Below are 20288 nucleotides of genomic sequence, written 5' to 3'. Positions count from 1 at the left end.
TAATCGGGCATTTCATTAAAAACAACAACAACAACCGCCATGTTTACTTCCCACCATACCAAATGCGGTTTAACTAAGCAATCGCGCCTTGAAGATACTATGATGATATCCGAGTTTCTCGACCATTCAGAACACAAGATTCGTATATTCACCTCTGGAAATCTTACTTACTCCCAACTATGATTAAAACTTCCTCTTCCTCCTTACACGACCGAAGGATTTGTAGTCTTTTTGCTAGATTATAATGACTATAGTGCATTGTCCAAAGATGATGCTGTTCCTGCCGCAGGCCCTGAACTTGAGGGTCTTTTAGCTTACTGAAGTACGTATACTAAGCAAAAAGTATATTAATGATGATTTCCAGTCCGTACTGCGCAGTCTCAGCACCCTAATGTTTATAAACATTATTAATCTCACTCGATGGAATGCGAATCGATGTTATTCGTTACGAACCACATACCTTATCTTTGAGGCCTTTCAAATTCTCTTTCCAACAGCTTCATTGATTTTTACAGCTGTGAAGTTTTTTCATCAAGTGATATAAGAAAGAGCGAAGCACAAGGCTTCGACCGTTTCGCATCCATAATGGCGGTTGTTTTGAAACTTTGAACTTACTTCATGTAGGTAGTTGAGAAAAGTTTACATTTTGTGATGTCTTATATGAAACAAAACAAAAAACGCAAACAAACTCTCGAGAGTCCGCAGTACGCACTGGAAATCATCTTTAATGTCCATTAATTGCTAACAAGGTGGACTCCAGACCGAGCGCTCCGTTTTTGAGTGCTGGCCGGGATCATTGTGTTGCTTTCTTGTGCAACACATTCTACTCTCAAATTGCCGCCCTCTATCCTGGGAAAATGGTATTAGTGACCTGAAAAAATGTCTCGGGGAGGGAACCTGCCATAGACTAGCAACCCGTCCTCATTGATCATTGCTTCCTGACCCACACGCTAGCGTTTGGTTGTTCTGCATACAACAGAAACCTCGTTCAATGTTTGTTTATTCCATCAATGACAAAGTATTCTCGAATCTGATTCGTTTTACTACACACGATAGTTTACACTTGATTTACACAAATTTAACAGCTCAAGATTTTCAGAAGGAACTGGCAGATTTACAACTAATACCAATAATAAATGAAAGCTCAAAGGAATACTTTAAGCTTTCCTAGAGTAATTAAAATCAAAACAGGGCGATCACGTGCCGATATCAATCGACCCACTTACTAGAAATTACCTTGATCTATCAACATGTTATCACAACTAATATTAACATAAGTGCATAACAGCCAGTAAGGAGAACTAATGTTTTGAACTTAGGACTCGGGTGTTGTCTGCGGTTTCCGATGGCCTTGGTGCAAGGGTCTTCCTCGTTGTTCATTTCGCTTAGAAGTAATCTCAAAGGGCGCAAACTGCTAAAGCTCGACTACTTGGAAAAAGAAAATGTTGCCACAACTAAGACCTATCGCCCAAGGCCTAAAATAGTTAAAAGATGTCCAAAGGTCTTCACCGGATGAACTTTTTGCAGTCTTACAAAGAATTCACCGATGTTAACTTCAAATGAGCAGAATTCATAGGACAAGTACCAAGTGAAGCGCCCTACTAGAGTATCATTACAGTGTCTTTATCATACAGATTTTCTACACTAATATACAATTATCACATTCATAGTTCATAGTACTTTGCTCATAAAACTGGAAATAAATAAGATACACCGCACGTGAAAGTTAGTCACGTACCGATTAATATTACGTTTAAGAACCTGAAAATTGCTCGCACAGATTTAATGTGGAACATAAAAATACAAACATTCTATGGAATTTGCTTCCGAGAGCTCTTTTACCGACCTTCCATACTGTTCTTTGTTTGTTTGCTTGGTCGTTTGTTTTTTGTTTGTTTGTATATTTGTTTGTTTGTCGTAGGCCTTTTCAATGCAAATTATTTAACCTTGAAATTTTATTAGACTTAGCTGAAGCCATCAAGGGTTTTTTTTTTTTTTTTTTTTTGTCTCTTTTAATGGAAATACCGACACCGAGCTTCAAAAAAAACAACAGTATTTTACGGGTTGGGGAAAAGTTTGCTCAGTATATATCCATCCATTACATCTCTACTTGCCATGTTGACTAAAAAGTTCTACAGTCTAAATTATAATTTATCTCGTTCTCTTGATAGTTTTAACGTGCTATTGTCAAAGTATTTCAATTCAGAGCTCTTCTTTGGCAGCAATCACTACTTTGCTGAAGTCGATTCACATCCAAAACGCGCTTCAATTTGTTTTTCTCCAAAACTAAGCAAGGTCCAAGACTGGCTTAAACAAATTGACTCTCGGCCCCACTGTCACTTCATATCATTTTATGTTCCTTTCTCTTCAATAAATAACTTGTGCCGCAATAAAATCGTCCCACTATTGAGAAAAGGGCCACCAGATAAGAGAAAACAGGCCATCACTTGCACGTGTGTCGGTCATAAATTCGTGGACACTCTTTACAAGTCACGTAACAGCACCATACAAACTTGCACTGGCACCTTTTCACCTCTCGCACCACCTGAGTATTGTATCCAGCCCCGCAGCACAACAGATCGCACCGATCACTTCCAGGGGAGGTCTTGTTGCACACTCTTCCAGACGTGCCTAAAATTCCCAGCGCCGGATTACGATTGCAGTAGTTTGGTGGTCGGTCGATAAACACCAGTGTGTCTTTTGTTATCTTGACGCGTTTTTGCTCCTTGCGTCGTATTCGTCGCTTTTTTCTGTTGTACACCACCTGCACGGCCTTTTTGTACTTAACTTTCAAGTGATCTCCGATTTTGGCGAAGTTTGGCACGGTTTTCCAGCAGGTCTTGATGGTGCAGGAGCCAGAAACTCCATGACAACGGCATTGATTACTCACAAGACTCTGAACAACCTGTAGACAAAAAAATAATAAATGTAAATTAAAATTGATTGCGGATGATGTGCGTTTAACTTATACATACCGGATTCGGTTGAACGGGCAGGGGAAAGAGCTTACATTTCACGCACAACAGAGAAAGGTTGCGCGAGTGGAATTACATGAAGGCATTACACGACGTGGTTACATGAAGGTCCAATAACGGTTTTTTTACCAAATCCCGTCTCTAAAAGACGAGAGCAAGCAAAATTTTGTTAGCATTGCAAAAAGATTCGATGACTGAAAATGACTACAACATATTACTGATGATAGTATTGATACTGATGTGTTGGGTGAGTTTTATTTTTTTTTGTTCTTTTCTGGGACCGAGCCATAGGCCAGGCTCATTAACTTACGAAAAATAAAGTTATTCATGATAATTCCAAATATCGACAACCTGGTTCATTTAAAAGTCTTCATTATAATGGCTTTTTCAAAAATATGTCGAGGAATTATTGCATCCATTTTTTTAAATGCGCGGTGAAACTAATTTGCCAGCAGTTCATCCAAGCGGTCCATAATGCAAATTTCCCCTGTTCAGTGAACTAATCAGAATGCTCCTTCTCAATAATGTACCAGTTTGCAAATGATCTAACAAGACAACCATTCTCAGCAAATTCACACGACACTGTTAGGCACATTTACGCATTTTTGAACCTCTCTTCCTGAAATTAAATAAAAATTATGAGCCAGGCGTAGCTAATTAAAAAAGCTTTTACTTAATAGAAAACAGTTTCGTAAAAACAAATCAGCGAGAGTAATTCCTAGGTGGTCCATCTCAATCGACTAGTGTTACGCAATTCGTATTGCTCAAGCAACCACTAAAAATATTCCTTTCCACATGGACCAGTTCACCCATGAAATGAAGTATTGTAATGATGTCTTAAATTGTTTGTTGAAGGGTTAACCTTCGTGATATAACTGAAACACGTGTTACCATTATGTGCTATATATCTGTAATTAAAAGCATTGAATTTGAGGGGTGCCTCGAAACCTAAACCTTAACACTCACACATGTCCAAAAGATAAGGAATAACAAACCTAGCAAGACAACTAGCAGGTTAACAACCAATACTGTCTGTTAGAAACAAGACAGTTATTAATTTCATGAACTGGAACAAGAGCCACATCAAGGTGAAGTGCCTCTAGGCTGTTAAATGTTCACATGTTACACAGGTATTAAGATTCTGTCGAATATTGCAGTAAAATAGATATCCGATGTTACAGATTAAAACACATTTAACGAAATCGTTTCGTAAGAAGGTAGGCCAGATACTTAAACAAGGACAGGCTGCAGAAGAGATCCAACGTGTTTTCAATTTAAAACTTATGGAAGATATCAAAAACGAAAGGCTGAACTTAGTATGCCCTTGAGACGACGCCATGGTGGCCTCATATTGTAGTGTTTAAATAGGTCAAAAAAACCTATTTAAATAGTCAAATATGTTACTGTTTCCAATTTCTCTCGCTTGAGCTCGCTCACTCATTGACGGTAAGGATTCGATTTTCCGCCAGTGTGCTAGTTTAATTTGTGTACCTCAAGAGAGGGCGCTTTTTGGAGAGAAGCGCTTAGTTCCTTTTGCAAATATGCTTCTGGTTCTTAAAAACAACAGATACTTTAACTCAAGAACTGTAACAGTAGGGGCTCTGATGGTCATAAGGTTCATTCCTACGATCAGATGGGAAGCCAGAATTAGTCATTTATTCGTTGTTAATGTTTTGAATGTCACGTTCGCTATGGGCACGCTTATTGGAATAGGGGCGCGCTTATTAAGAAAACGGCACTCAATGGGAAGTGCTTACTACAAAGGGGGCGCTTATTGGAAAGAGGGCGCTAAATCGAATCATTACGGCATCCCACCAAGCAGACTTAAACTTGCTTCATGGCTTTGTCGGTTTCTAAGACATGTGAGTGAAGTACGTACTTGTGCCACCTCGGCCACTGGACTTTGGCTCTTCTTAAGTACCGTTACACAACAAAACTAATACTGACATTCCGCCTCTATCATACATGAAAGAACTCTCAAACCCGGTAATTTTATACTCACATCCTACATTACGTTTGTGTACTCCGCGGGGAGCGAAATAGGTGGCAAATTACAACAGTAATGTGTCTAAAACAGGTACCAAGTTACCGACCATATCGAAATAACCAAAGATGCAAAAAACATCATGAATTCCTATGCTTTCTTCAGCTTCCGTCTTCACCGGAATTTCAGCCTTTAAACTCTACGGGACATTTTTCGTTAACTAGAGACCACCCAAACTTGTCCGTTCACATTATAGATTAATTAAGACCCATACTAAAACCATTAGCGGGATCTGTAAAGCTCGGACACATGGTACAACATTGCGTCCATTTTCTAAGTTGCAGCTTGTGTCGTCCTCACGACACGGCACGTATCAATTATAGTCTCAGTGATTCGAGGGGTTGATAAGGCTACCCACCGGATAAGTCGCTACCCAGCGAAAAACTGTTGGCAAGACAAACTACACTGTCCACTGAATAGTGTGATTTTTCCAGTGGATAGGGTTATACACCCTTTGAGCAACTGGAACCTTGAGTAGAATAGTGGAATACAATAAGGGTAACCATACGTTGTATTTTACCTTTTTTTTTGTTGCGTGCAACGTTGCACTGTACGTCCGGTTCTTTCTAAGTAGCCTTAGAATCCTTGCCGACCATTCATCGTAACATGCGGTTTCTCGTGAAAATATTTGTAGCCCAGACCAGACAAGCAAGTATTGTTGTGCGCAATGATCAGAGTCGGTGTTTACTTTTGAACTAACCGTAGTGTACTGTCCCGGGTTATTGATTCAATTTGTGTAACTTTTCTAATTACTTTAAAAGCGACCAAAACAAGTTGACAGACTTTAAATGAGGAGATTAGTTTTTAAGGAAAACGACTGAGAAAACAAACGGTATGCCGGCTAGATTAAGTAATTAATTAGGTCTTCACGCGTGGGAACCCCTCAAAAGAAACGCCAACATAACACGTTTAACACAAAATTCTCCATTTCCCTAACCAGACTTCCGTGTGTTCCGTGATGCTTTCGCCAGAACACGCCACGCCCCAAAACCGCTTGCTGCATCGCGAATGTGAACAGTTACACCTCACCCCCACCCCCATATTTCCGTTTGTGGTTGCGGAAGATTCGTTCAGTTTGCACAGTTCCTTTTAACACGAGCAGGAGCAAACAAATGTCACGAGTTAACAGTTCCCAATAGATATAAACGGCTAATTTCTCCTCAAAATAATAATAATGCATTAGCAAGCAGTGAGAAGTAGAGAACAGAAAAAAAACGTCAACTTGGAAATATGACCAAAAATATTGTCTTGATGTGCATCCCCCATCAAGCAAGCATAAGAAAAATTAAAAGAAATAGAGAACTATAGCGTTAAAGAGAATTCACATTTACAGCTAGATTCTTTGTATTTATATCACACCGTTTTGCTGCAAGTCGAAACTGGCGATGAATGCAGGTCAACCGAAACATGGTTTTCAAACTTGAACCGCGCGCATCTATCAGAATGTGGTACATGTGTAACGAAAGTCTTATGCATCGACTATTTTGGACCGCCTTATCAGCCAACAAAAGACGTAATAGAGACCGTGAAAACTCCAAAGTTTTACCATTACTATCGTTGAATTGGTTCAGACAATCACGTTTGTTTTCTTGGCAGACTTTAAATGTACGCTTCAGTTTCTTAGAACCGTCATTGGATGAGCTGGAACGTACATTAAGGCAACTGTTGTTTCACAATGTTGAGTAGAAATCACATGTACAAAGGATGAGTCCATACGAACTTAAAGCCGACTTGTTTTCACATTGCACGATTACGGCTACGGTTTGATTAAATAGCGATCAGGCAATCTCTTCCCTTGCTCGCTCGGCACGAACGTGCCGCAAAGCAGTGAAGTGCTTATGTTATAACAGGAAAAGGCAAACACTTTCAAATGAGTGCCTACACGCCGCTAAAAGGAAACTGCGTCAGATACTGTAATACTCCAATGTACAAACAAACAGTGGAACCGAAAGGCTTAATTGAATCAATTAAGTCAACTGGTTATTCCACCAAATATAAACAGAACAAAAGCAAATAGCACTGTTACTCAAGTTTGAAAAAGGTTAGCTGTGAGTTTATAAAACGTTTCCCGCCCTGATACAGTCATCTTGATCATCCTGAGACTAAAGGAACGTGAGGCAGCGCACATTGGTACGTGATCTGTCCTAGAAGCGGCCACAAATTAAACATGGTGCAGTATCCGACATCGGCAACAATTTTTGCTGCCGCCTCATTAACATAATAGAAGCTTAAACCTTTTCTATGTACACAGTTATCAGTTATCTATCGGTGACTTTGACGGCACAATGCTGGCGCACTCGCTTACGTACGTCGTTCAACTGATGTCAGAAAAGCAAACAACGCTCTGTTTGTTGTCTTGTCAGACATCTCCAAAATTTCTTTCGCGAAATGACAAACCTCTTCTTAGCTACGTTGAGAAAAGACGTGGATTGCACAAGCAACGAGTTTTTTAAAGGCTCCATCAAAGAAAGCATGCTTACAGATTGCAGTAGTGTAAACACCAATCAAATTCAGAACATAAATAAGCACTTCAAATTAATCCGACTTCACATGTTTATCGGTGGCGGAAACCGCAAGTACAGTTGAAGTAATTTTGCATATCAAAAAACAAAACCCGGTAGATAAGGTGCTTCAGTCGTCCACGAAATTACAAGCTGCGAAAATCATCCTACACATTGCTCTCCACTCACAGCTGACACGACATTATAACAACATAACGTTTTCTAGGGAAAATATACCCATAATTCATGTAAACCAAGGTTTCTTCGTTTTTCGACGTACAAACTTATCCCACGATCCCTACGATTGAGGAATTCGGCGGAAAGTGCTCTAGAACTTCTTCTGGCAGGCAAAGGTAGTTTATTACAGGTTTCACAAGCGCCATACGGAAAAGTTATCTAGCTCGTGATTATTTCACCCTCAGACACGAACTCAATATTTGTACTATTTAAAGGACCCTCGAGTTATTTTGTTACGGACAGAGGGAAAATAAGTTATAATGAAATTGACTTCAAAGTGGGGTTGTATTCTTTTGTTTGCTTTGGCTAGAGGTCACCGTTTTACTGTTTTCAATGGCACAACAGGAGCAATAATAAAACAAAACTCATTTTCCCAAATGGGCTTAAGACTTGCGGGGCTTTTAGCTGTACCCCGCAGATAAATACATACTAAGTGATTGAGAGCGACGACTTGAAGTTGTTCAAACTCTACAAGTCGTAAAAGAACTTCTATGCAAGTTAATGTTGAAACACATGCGAAAGCAATTGCCGACGAGTGCGTTGTTCTGCTGTCGAGAGGAAACTGAAGGCAACACATGATAAATAGGTTGTCCTGGGAGGTACCACAACAGATTTGGAGCGATTTGAAAGTGGCCACTTCATCACGCCATTTATAGAATGGAAACTTAAAAACCCAACAACGACTGAGAAATAAGCGTAAAACGACTTTATAATTGGCTACCCTAGCCTTAAATTGAATTAGCAACAACTTGTGAGGTACTCCGTCCGCAATATCCGCATTACAACTTGAATTTTACAACCACTTGCAAAATCGTTTACATCAGCTATTCCATTCAGATCTTCTAATGTCTTTAACAGCTAATATCGTATGTGGGAGAAGTTGGGAAGAAATCAGTACATCGAACCTTTGCACTACCAGGAACTGAAGGTCACCAACCGCAAAAAGGAATTTCTACTCGAAAGGCTGCAAAGAGCTCTATCTTTAACCCAAAAAGATACAACAAAACGTTACAAGTAAACTTGCTCAAGAATTTTACCATGCTAACAAATTATGTAGAAATTTGATACGTGATTGGCCCATTGTGTCTAGCTCATAGGAAAGCATGAAAACGCAACGTACACGAAAAAACAAGATGCTCTGATGGCGTTCGAGCAGGACTTACAAGATTTTTTCCTTAATCTACAAGTATTGGAATGGAAAGCACGCTGATGCTTCTTATGTAAACGAACTACTATGGCTATAACTGTTTATTTTGCGCGCATGCTAAATTAATGACCCAAGTAAAACCTACTTAGTAAATAAATGACTCAATAAAAACGCAAATCAAATCAACTTGCACATGCTCATTAAATTAACGAGATGACCGATAAACCTGCCAGTAACTTCTCTCCCAAAATAACTGCTATTTTCACGTAAACTGCTCTGCTATGTGGATTGATAAAGGTTAAACCTAGTGCCTTTTTCGTATCAAATTTACCTTCAAACTGTTTTTATTGGGAATTGACGACTATCACATGTATTATTGCTTAATCAATTATATGTTTCTCACGACATTTGGATGTTAACGACTGCTCAGGTCTTTTTGAACAATCGAGCTGGAAATGCTAATTAAATTTACGCCACGCACTCCTTGAAATAGGAAAAAAAACTTCAAAAACCAGGTCAGTATGGTCATTTAACTAATTAGAGGTAAATGGTAATTATTTGGTAAATTATCTGCGCTGAACTCCGAACTTCGAAGAAATAGTGTACTTGCATAATTAAAATGACCACAAACATATTGAAAGTTGAATACCTTGATATTACATAACTTAAACGGTCGCAAAAGTACAGAGCAAGAGGAAAAAGTATTTTCTTGACCGCGATCCACTCCTCAAACTGCGTTAAAAAGGAAAAAACTGAAAACCCATGCAACAAAAAATTGTACAAAGTTTAAAACCTGCCAAAACACGACTCAACCCGAATAGTCGAGTTGACATTTAAATCAGATAATCTTATGTTACCTCACTCATTTACCTGCAAACCTTGAGATTAACATTCTTCACGAGATAACACGTTTTTTCTTTTACTTAAATTTTGTGAAGTTCCCAAAATCTTACGTGTCGATCGAGGCGTATCAATCTAATTAGAGCGGCGATAACCGTATTAACATACCCAAAGCCAGGTAATAACAGTGTTAATGACTTACCAGTCTGCCAACTTCGTTATTATGGAGGTTCATAAGGTATCTTCCCTTCTTCCGTACACGCATCTTTCTATCGGCGATTGTGCCGCTGCGCTCGTTTCGTTCAGGTGCATCGACAAAGGTTTTCGACAACCAAACGCCAAATTTCACATCGTCGTTGCAGCCTCCCCATTCCCAACCTCTTGATGGCTGCTTTCTCTTTCTGCGAGCTTCACAGGCACAATCACTAAGGTTGCCAAGACTGCATGACCTGCTAGCCGCGTGCACTACCCCAGCTGAAGTTATCGCGTAAACGAAGGCAGCCTCGGGACTTCCTGTCATGGGAAAGTTGGAAGCATGTTACAAAATCAACGGGTTTCAACTGGAAAAAAACTCGACGAGATTTAACTTGAACTCACCTATGTCAATAATTTCACCGAAGACTGACGATGAATTTGTGGTGGAACAGTTCCAACGTTCTTTTTCAAACTGTTTCTGACACTCGGTGATTCCCAGGTTTGCACCGCGCCTGAGAGTCGGGATGAGATCCGGCTTAGATTGGCACACGCTCATTTGCTGCGAGGACAAGCCAGGAACTCCGTAACAAGTCGTCAGATTGCCATCGCTTCGGGTGCCGAGCGCCGAAATCCCCATCCACCTTGAAAACAAAAGCAAGAAACTAACAACATCAGCTCTACCGCCGCCACTCAAGTATTTGTCCATCAAATTGGAAAAGCTTCTGTTTTTGATTTTAATGAATGGAAAGTGCACAAGAAAAGCAAAACTAACATCCAACTGGCAGTAGTCCTGTCTTGAAACACACCCAACAACAACGCATATAAAACCAAGCATTTCTTCTTCGCCATAGTTTCACAAGTTCCTCTCGTGCAGTCCTCACTTCGGAAGAAACTGCTGAAAACGTAGTAACAAGCTCACACGTGATAGAGTTCGAGGTCGGTTGGCCCTTTGCTTTATATTATTGTACTTCACGGCTAGCCAAGGCATTTCACCTGTCAACGCTAATGAAAAACTCCAATCCTGATTGGTTGGTGCAAATGACATCAATCGGTTAATTGGGTGACGTATGGGAAAGTGGAATGGCATGGATTGTTGACTAGCCCTCCATCGTACAAATGGAAACAATTTATCGACACTGTTTGCCTTTCAAAAATTCCCGGCATTTTTTCGCCCAGCCGTGTCCCGAGAAACACTTGACGCACATCAACGGGGAGGCATTCTGGCTGAAAATGTAACCGGGTTAATACCTCTAATAGCTAAATTTCCGTTTAAAGTCTTTATCGCTTGACAATCATTGTTTGTTGATCGCAGAGGGTGGGCGGGGAAAAGCTAGCTAATTACAACTCAATTGATCAATTGAGATGACCTCAACAGTGCTTTGAGACACGACTTATCATTACAGAAATCAGCATGAACTGACTGTGCACTTGCCCCACTTCACGACTCCAATCGATTATCAAAACTGATCTTAACAACCACATCAATTTCTCGCGCGCGGCAGGGATAGTTGTCGCACAACTCGCGCTAAGACAGAGCGGATTCCACACGTTTTTCACACGCAGATTTCAAGCGTTCAGCGTTGTTTTCCAATTCATAGTGCAAGGTCAAAGAAACGCCGATTGATCACAAGACGGCTTTTCTTTTTGACAATTAAATGCAAAGTACACACACGGCAAGGTAGACGGTTTTCATAGGCCCCCGGCTCACTGTTTACGTTCGGTTGGCAAATTGACGTTGTTGTAGGCGCTTAATTATTCAAAGAGTTGGCCGGAAGATTCAGGTCGCCTTTTCCGGTATCGATAGCAAAAGGAACACTCGATACATGACAGAGGAAGAGTTTTCGTTGCCACAGAGGTTTTTTTAGAGTGAGTAATGGGTTTGACAAGCCACAAAGCCTAAAATAACCTCGTTCAATAATATTTCGTCTGAATCGCGGTTCTGTTATCTCATTGATGAATTAAACACACAAGTTAGTCGCGTGGTTCAGTGTTAGAATCGAGTTAGAACACCAAAGGAATTATTTCACTGCAATGTTTATCGCTGTTACACTCACACCAAGATCAAGAGATAATTGAATAAAAGGGCTTCCTTTCAACAGGACACTAGAAAAGAGAGCACAAAATAATATCGTTGAAGAGATAAGGGCAATTAAAACCATCACAATAACATGCGAGAAAAATTAATTTCCGCATGGAAAGGGAAACTGACTTCGTTTTATGAATGCCCAGCGCTTCAGCAAAACGCCTCCTTTACAGTGTTTAGACGTTTGATAAATATACTGCTGATGGCGCGAAACCAGCAACGTACAGCTAATCATGAGCTGTAGACAACACAGTCAACACTGACGAAAGCAGAAATTTGTTGCATTTTTAGGTTGCGGATGTACTTAATCATGTTCTTCAAAAGCTACTTTCTCGTTACAGTTGACGGAGCTAAGGAAGAATAGCTTTCTCCCTGTCTAGCAATAGGCGTAATTGTATTCCTGTCAAGATAACTAGAAAAACTCTTGACCTTCCAAAAGCTAACACCGAATGTCGACACCTCACGCCCACACGACACAAGCCATGCTTTTCATCCACAGTGTAGTCGGCGCTGGGCTGTGGTCGCTCGATTCTGCCCAGATACCGCCCTTGCTTAGATACACAACGGGAAAATCAACCTTAAATATTTCAGTCCCCAAGTCCCAGCGGTATTTATATAATGCTGCCGTGGTTGTTAGTTCTTGTTAATAACAAAGCGTCAACAACTGAAGGTCAACAAGCCCACACTATAGGAATTTTGCATGAGTGAAGTGATTTTACCTCGCGTTGGTGTAAAGTGCTTATAACATTAATGTAAACTTTTATGTAGCCAGCAGTTCTTTCTCAATTTTGACTGTACACGCCACACCAAACTTATAAGTTTTTTAACTTTTAAGTTTTGTATTTACCGGTAGTTTAAAAGCTATCATTTGCAACTGATTGCGTGATGTCGGAGCGAATGTCGCTATTCACATAAACCGATGTATAAATTTACGAGTCGATAAGTTAGATGCGAACTGAACTCAAAACCAAGCAAGCATTAACTTGGGATTGAATACAACGTAAAACAGATATCACCGCTGACAATATCAGAGCTTTAATTAAGTTACTTACGTGAAATAAAAGTCGTATCACGAGCCTTGGTAAAGGCAAATTAAGACCCTTCAACCACTGAAAATAGATTAAATTCAGCTCTTCAGCCACCAAAACAAAACTCAACTTTTCTTGTTAAAAGATAAAACCCACGGAAAGCCGAACCCCTTTTGAGAATGTGCACGATAGCACATCTCCACCCTTCTCGTCACGCAACCAACAAAACCACTACCCGAAGATACAGCAGTAACATATGGTTTACTCATTTTACCCCAAAACCAGAAATGACATTACCCACTCGGTGAAGTGCCCTTCCGTGCTGATATATCGATAATTGCTATTTTCAGAGTCTATTTTAAAACGGAAAATTCCTCTGGTTTTCCAAGCCCAGTGTTCAGCAGTGATAAGACCGTGAAAGATTAGCCTGCGTAGCTTGGCGGTTTTTAAGCAATTTGAGCGCGCTATAAAAGCGGCGAAGCCGTGATAACGAGCACCAATCCCCGAGAAGCCTGGGAGAGCTCGTTTTCGCGGCTTTGTTGCTTTGTTCGCTCGCGCTCAAATTGCTCAAAAAATTGCTTAAACCACCAAGCTACGCAGGCTAGTGAAAGATGTATCCTTCACCCCACCCTACTGAGACAAGATTTTGATACACAGCGTGCTGAAAGCTGGCGGCTGCTCGCAAGGCGCCGACATCGCGCGTGGAGCTCGCGCACCTCGCTAAGTCGCGAGGGCAAGAGACAGATTCGGAGGAGTTACGACTTTACGAACTGTCCGAATCGTGGATCAGTTTAGCGTAATGGTAATATTGTTACTGGCATATAGAACACTTGTCACAGGAATATGAACAATAAATAATCGGCTGTGAGTCTGATTATCTGCTTTTGACTGACTCGCCTACACGCGGACCATACTTATGTACCCGCACTGAAGTCTGCTGGCATTATCCTGACGTCAAGAAGAATTATTTTAAGCAAAGGTAACTTTAAAAATATGGTATCAATATCCGCTATTCACGAAAGATAAAACACATGGGCGGTTTAACCACGAGGAAAACTTTACTTAGCTTAAGACAAAAAGATAATGAGGGGAATTAGCACAAAAACAAATAGCAATACACTTGACAAAGATTGTCAAAAAAGATTTTGAATTAATTGTGTTTATTCCAGACAACACAGAAATTACATTTGACACGGTTAGATATAAAATAAAAATACAATATTATTATGAAGACCGCAAGACTCCAACAACTATTTACACAATAAATAAATGAATATATTTACAAACATTCGGCGTGTCCGTATGGAGAGACGATTGGCTATATTAATAAGTATTTAGCCTCTTCCAGGCGTTCAGTTAAGGTGATCTTACACGAGCCGATTTTTAACGCCGGTTTTTAATCCATGTTACACGAGACAACTTTTGACCCAACTTTGTTGCAGCAACGGTCGGCAACGGTATGTTACACGCAATATGCACAATTCGGGCAACAATGTTGCAGTTTTTAAATTGCTTTCAAAAACCTGCAACATGTTAGCGCAACGAAATGTTACGTTACAAGTCGCCCTGTGCGCCGAGTTACACGACCCCGGCGTTAAAAATCGGAAAACGTGGCATATGTAACATCACCTAAAAAAATCAGTTGGGGAGAAGCGCGGCGCGGAAAGGCTCCTCGCACCAAGCCTCTCTCTCCTTTTTTCGCTCAGCTGTTTTTTCGCGCTGCGTTTCAACCAACTGAACGCCGACCTGGGAGAAGCTAATAAGTATTGACGATGCATCTGGATAATACTATTCAACGTACCCTGCTACATGAATGACCAGCATTCAATACAACAGGCTCCATATATTGTAATAATGAACAAGGATATTCAGGCTTTGATTGTAAAGACTTTCGTCTGCCGAGTCTGACGTTTTTCATTAAGAAATGAAGACTTCATTCAAAATAACAGATCAGTGTTTGAGATTGACTCGCTGTTCGATCCACATTCTTTTATTTTGATGCAAAGGATGAACGTTCAGCACAGGAAAATCCTAACATTTAGCAAAGACATCCACAGAAATAAGATCACAAGGAGAACTCGGACTTCGACAGTACGACACAAACCTACGCAGCCACGCGCCCACGCAACCACGCGTCCACGCAACCACTCTGACCACACCACACGAACAGCTTGGCCAGCCCTCCGAATTCATTCTATGATCTTCTCTCTCGTCCCCAGAATAGCAACATTATTAAGTGCAGATGAACCAAAATCATAAGTTCCACATACCTGCACTTCCCATATAATAACCTTCACAGTTTAGGCGGCGACGCTTGAATTAATTTCGAGAAGTGGACAACTTCCTTGATTTCCTCTTGAGTTAATATGCCCGCGTGCTCCAAGCCGATTAACAGCTGTTGTCTGGAGTTTCCAACAAAGTTGTTCCTCAAAAATGACGGAAAACCTCCTTGTTTGTCACGCATGATATAAAGTGGACAGCGAATGAGGCCAAGCACCTGAAAATCATGAAGTTAGTCAAGTTTTGATCAGCACTGAACAGGAATGAACGATATACGATTTTCAAAAAACATGCACGTATTTTATTCCACAACTAGTCAACGAATTTACATAAATTTAAGACAGGGACGGAAATGTAATATAATAATAATACCTTTATTCACTCCTGTACATTTTACAGGTTTATAATTATAATAGAAATAGAAATAGAAGAAAAGTTTAAGTCTGGAGGCTCAAATAACCCGAAAGTTCTCTTTTCAGTCTCCTATTGTAATGTCTCAATAGATATTCATCGAGTATTTACGAGAAGATGTGTGCATGATATAACAGAAAGGAGAAAATCAGCTTTCTGACTGGTCACCAAACATTCTTACAAAGACTCTAAGCCTGAAAGTAATGATAACAATTTCTTTTGACAAATATTATTAAAAATAATGGTTTACTTAGAAAGAAAAACAAGAAACAGGTAGAGGTAATTGTAAACCAAAACTGAAGGAAACGTTAGGACGCCAGGTTATTGACTTGATAAAGATATAACGTATCATGTTGCCTTTGGTTTATTATTACGTGTAGTCTACTATTTCATGTCAGAAATTAAATTGCTGGTAGTTTATCTACAGTATAAATTTATCTTAATATTGGTAATCCCGAGAGTCGTTCCTGTTCAGTTTCTATCTATTTTATTATAACTCTCAGTTATTACGCACGCTGTGATTGATCAATTTAGCGGGCCGTGTTTTACTGTACGACCGCCAAACTTTAAAGCTGTTGTTGTTGCCAAAATGTTTCGTGATTATCGTCAAGTGTTCTTAACTTTTATAGCAAGTAAAAGTTTAAACTTTCTTTTACTTCTGAAATTGTATATTAAAACCTGTTAACGACTTAAAAGCCACTTAACAACGATTTCAAATTGACTTGTTTTGCTTTCGAGGTGCATCAGAAATTTGAAGCCGTTCCGCGTGAATAGAAATCGTTCTCGAACCCGTCAGACACACAGTAGAGATACAGTCGAACCTCTATTAAGCGGCCACTCTCGGGGACGACACAACTGGCCGCTTGATAGAGGTAGCCGATTAATAGAGGTTCACCCGAAAACAACGTTGGGCGTGGTCCAGTTTTCAGTTGATCGAATATAAGTACAAACAAATGCAAGTAGAGAAAAAGTGGTACAATGGCTATAAATCGATGGGGAAAAAACTCGGTCCGTAACTTACAGTATGGCACTCGAACTCGGTTAGTAAGATGTATGGCAACATGGCAATATGAACGCGGTCTGGTGTCATTCTTGTAGCTAACACCATATCCAGAAAGAAAAGGATAGAAGTAACTGTGTACGTGGTCTCCTCCGTGGTCTGTCCTCATACGAGCTCTTGCTGCAACAAAAACATTTCCCTTGTGTACTCAGACCTATTTGTACTTAACTGCATTTAGTAAACAGTCAGTAATCACCTCATATCCAAGGTTTGGTGCATCTGGCCTTCTTGTCTCAAGTTCCAAGAACTGCTCTAAGGGAACCTTCTTGGTAAAGAAGTGCAAACAAAGTTTCTTTGTTATGTCTAGTTCTGGCATATGCTCCTCGTACAAATGAGAAATGACATAGTTTTCTTGAGCAATGTTCACAGGGTTTGTGGTTTTTCCTAGCTCTTCAACGACCTCTCTGTTTATGGCAGTCTCAAGGTCTTCAGAATCATCGACAAATCCTCCTGGAAAACCAATGCGGCCATCAAAACGAAGCTGCATCTAAAAAATTGTGCAACAATAAAGCTCTGGTTTAGTCCTGACAACTGCACGCTGATGAAGTTAGGAGGTAGAATGGTTCAGTTCATTTTTTAAATGTAAGATCGAGTTATCTGAGGTTTTCCAGTCTTACTACTTATCAACTGCTTTGCAAACAGTTTTATATCCTGTTGAACTCTCCGACTTTTTAAATTCACATTATTGACAACTGCTTATCACAAATCACTTCATTTCTACATAACATTATTAAACATAATTAAACGAACTGTTTCACTGAAATGGAGTCTTTTTGAGTCTTATGTTCATTCTTTTGTTTGTTTTTTGTTATTATGTACATTCTTTTGTTTTCCTCCATCTCACTTTATTCTAAATATAATTTCACACTTTCCTTTCTTTATATAATGTTACTGAACTTACAATAATTTATATTTGATAAAGGTGACATGTCATCGCTGAAGCATCATGTTTGAATATCACTACTTTTTATCCTGAAATGTTTTTCCAAATCTTTCGTCATCAGAATGACACAGTGTCAGTGTATTACTGAGTTTAGTCTTTTGTAAGAATAGTAAAGTCAAGAAGGAAAGAATTCAGCAATTTTTCAGGGTTTTTTTTTGGTTACAAAAAGAACCAAGTTAAATTCAGCGCACACAGTCAAAAAGTTGAATACATAAATGGCTTTCTCGGAAATCTGCCTATTTTTTGCAAAATACTGATGAGAGTTAGACAAAATTTGGCAAGAAAATACTTCAGCAAGTGGATTACCAAAAAAAATCTGAAATCTAAATAATCCAACAAGAAACTCTAGCAAGCTTAAGACTGGGATATTAATATTATCAATCTTTTTGTTAAAACAAAAATTAAGTTAAACTGCTTTCTGAATCAAAAAAGACTTCACCTTAAAAAAATAATAAATTATGCTGCATTCTCCACAAGCTATGTGCGTTACATTTTGAACCAAACACGGATTCCACATTAAAAAACATGGCATTCTCAACTCTATATCCACTACACTTCTAACTCGATTTGTGTCAATTACCGGGTACTCAGGTTTCAAACGGTCTACTTCAAACATGCAAAATACATTCCTATTGTTCAGACAATCTGTTCCTTTAAACTCAGCGGAATAATCAAATACAAGTTTTCATTTTTCCATTTTTTCCGATGTATAACATTTATCTCTTTCATACTATCCAGATGTAAATTGTTTTGTGTTTTATACTGCAAAATGATGCATCTTTTGCTGGATCTTTTTTTCTCCAAGTGAACATCTGTTTACATCTGTTTGCAGTATCAAAATTCCCAGCCTGCCAAAATCTTACTACTCACGGTGAACTTGGTTTGCACAGAGAGGTCTCAGTCTACGCGCTTACAAAACAGAAAAATAACCACCAGTAGAACATGAATCAGGCTTGACCCTAGTCCGTCCCAGATGAATATCCTTCACAAAGGATAATTAAAACTCTCTCTATTAAACAAGTATTATATGAGTGTTAACATGGAAGCATTGTTCCAAGTTAGTTGCATGCAAATGATGAAGAAAATCTAACAAAGTTGTCTAGCTACCAGCAGCTGTTAGAGAAAGCCAATCTACCAACACTGTATAATAGGAGACTTCAGGACATATGTATTTTGATGTATAGGGTTAAACATAATTTGTGCCCGCAGACTATTTGTAACATGTTTTATACTAATAGCCACACTTCACACTTCATTTACCTAGATTTAACACTGTTAGGTATGGAAAACATTCAATTCAATATATAGGTCCAAGAACATGAAGCAAACTAACAAGCAAGCCCGAGACGTAGGCTCAGGTTTGCATAGCTTTCAAGAATTCTCCCAGCCCCCAAGTGTTTAGATGAGGCTATGTAAACATGGAAAAAGTACTCTATTGCTCTTATGAAATAATTCTCAAAAACACATGCAAATCTGAAACATCACAACCGTGTGTACATACTCTCATCTAAACACACCTATCGACCAATGAGAGAGTGTGCAGTAGCTCAGTTATTTTATAATTTTAGATAGTTCTAGTTAGGTGTCCCCTATTAGCAGTGGGGATTCCCCACTGCGAGATGTAATTGACATGCTAATAAAGTCATTATTATTATTATTACTATTATTATTGTTGTTGTTGTTGTTGTTGTTGTTGTTGTTGTTGTTGTTGTTATTATTATTATTATTATTAAAACAAAAAATCTTGACTATATCCATTCAACGGTGCATCCATCAGCTAACGTGCACCTCGCCATTTTTGGGGACCAAAGGATTATGTTTAATGGAGAAATGGTGAATGAGACACTGGTATCATTGTATCAAGAATTGTCTTCGGTCACCTTAAATAAAGAACTTTCCATATACAACTGCTTTGTTTTCTTTAGAAAATAGGAATACAAGAACTAGGTTCAACAATATTCGATGACAAACACGCATATTGTACCAGCTTTGATATCATGTCTTCGACTGCCGGCAAATCTCCTGACTGTAACAACTTACTGCCGGCATTTGCATAGACTACGTGAGTGTTGCTTACCAAAACAGCGTGTTTCACTGGATAAAACCCAAACAGCTTTTCTTCCACTGGCGAATGTAACATGACGTGACAGCAATGTTTATAACCTTGAAGAGCTAATGCATTAGCTCGTGGAATCACACTCATTGTAAATGTTCCCATCAGTCGGCCATTGGTCATTAGCTGAAATTAAGTGAACTCTCGATCAGCGGTGCACAGCACTACCAGAGTAGCACTTTATGTATGACGTGTATTATATTTGCAAGATTTTCCACATTTTGAAAATGCGACGCGTTCTACCGGAATATTTTTCAGAAATTCTAGATGTTTGGGAAGGTGGTCAAACACTGTCTTGAGTGTTTCATACATCTTCTCAGCGGAACCTCAAATCCAGGAGAAAACGGAGAAATGAAATCGTAAAAATGTCTGTTAATTACGATCAGGGGCCCGTTACTCGAAAGTCCCGGAAACCTTTCGGGCCCGCAAAG

The 20288-nt window shown here is 39.4% G+C and overlaps 2 protein-coding genes across 3 annotated transcripts; both read right to left on the bottom strand.

Moving 5' to 3' along the window:
* Positions 1–1984: 1984 nt before the first annotated feature.
* LOC110047658 (protein Wnt-16-like) lies at positions 1985–11996 on the bottom strand. 2 transcript variants are annotated; one of them, XM_020753416.2, is made up of 4 exons: positions 10712–11996; positions 10342–10580; positions 9947–10257; positions 1985–2905 (listed from the first exon to the last, which is right to left on the bottom strand). In XM_020753416.2, exons 1-4 carry the CDS (start codon positions 10786–10788, stop codon positions 2444–2446), a joined length of 1089 nt encoding a protein of 362 aa, XP_020609075.1. In that variant the 5' UTR covers positions 10789–11996; the 3' UTR covers positions 1985–2443. The 2 variants fall into 2 exon arrangements, with proteins under 2 accessions (XP_020609075.1, XP_020609074.2); XM_020753415.2 differs by having other exon boundaries at positions 10342–10906.
* A 2197-nt stretch (positions 11997–14193) lies between these two features.
* On the bottom strand, positions 14194–19985 carry LOC110047659 (U8 snoRNA-decapping enzyme-like). Its single transcript, XM_020753417.2, has 3 exons — positions 19822–19985; positions 16998–17288; positions 14194–15547 (listed from the first exon to the last, which is right to left on the bottom strand). Exons 1-3 carry the CDS (start codon positions 19978–19980, stop codon positions 15344–15346), a joined length of 654 nt encoding a protein of 217 aa, XP_020609076.2. The 5' UTR covers positions 19981–19985; the 3' UTR covers positions 14194–15343.
* Between the last annotated feature and the right edge of the window lie 303 nt (positions 19986–20288).

Source organism: Orbicella faveolata, unplaced genomic scaffold (genome assembly GCF_042242905.1).
Source record: "Orbicella faveolata isolate gen_17 unplaced genomic scaffold, um_ofav_v1 contig_35, whole genome shotgun sequence".
Classification (NCBI taxonomy): domain Eukaryota; kingdom Metazoa; phylum Cnidaria; class Anthozoa; order Scleractinia; family Merulinidae; genus Orbicella; species Orbicella faveolata.
Note: the sequence above shows the minus strand (reverse complement) of the source record. Positions and strands in the feature narration are given on the sequence as shown.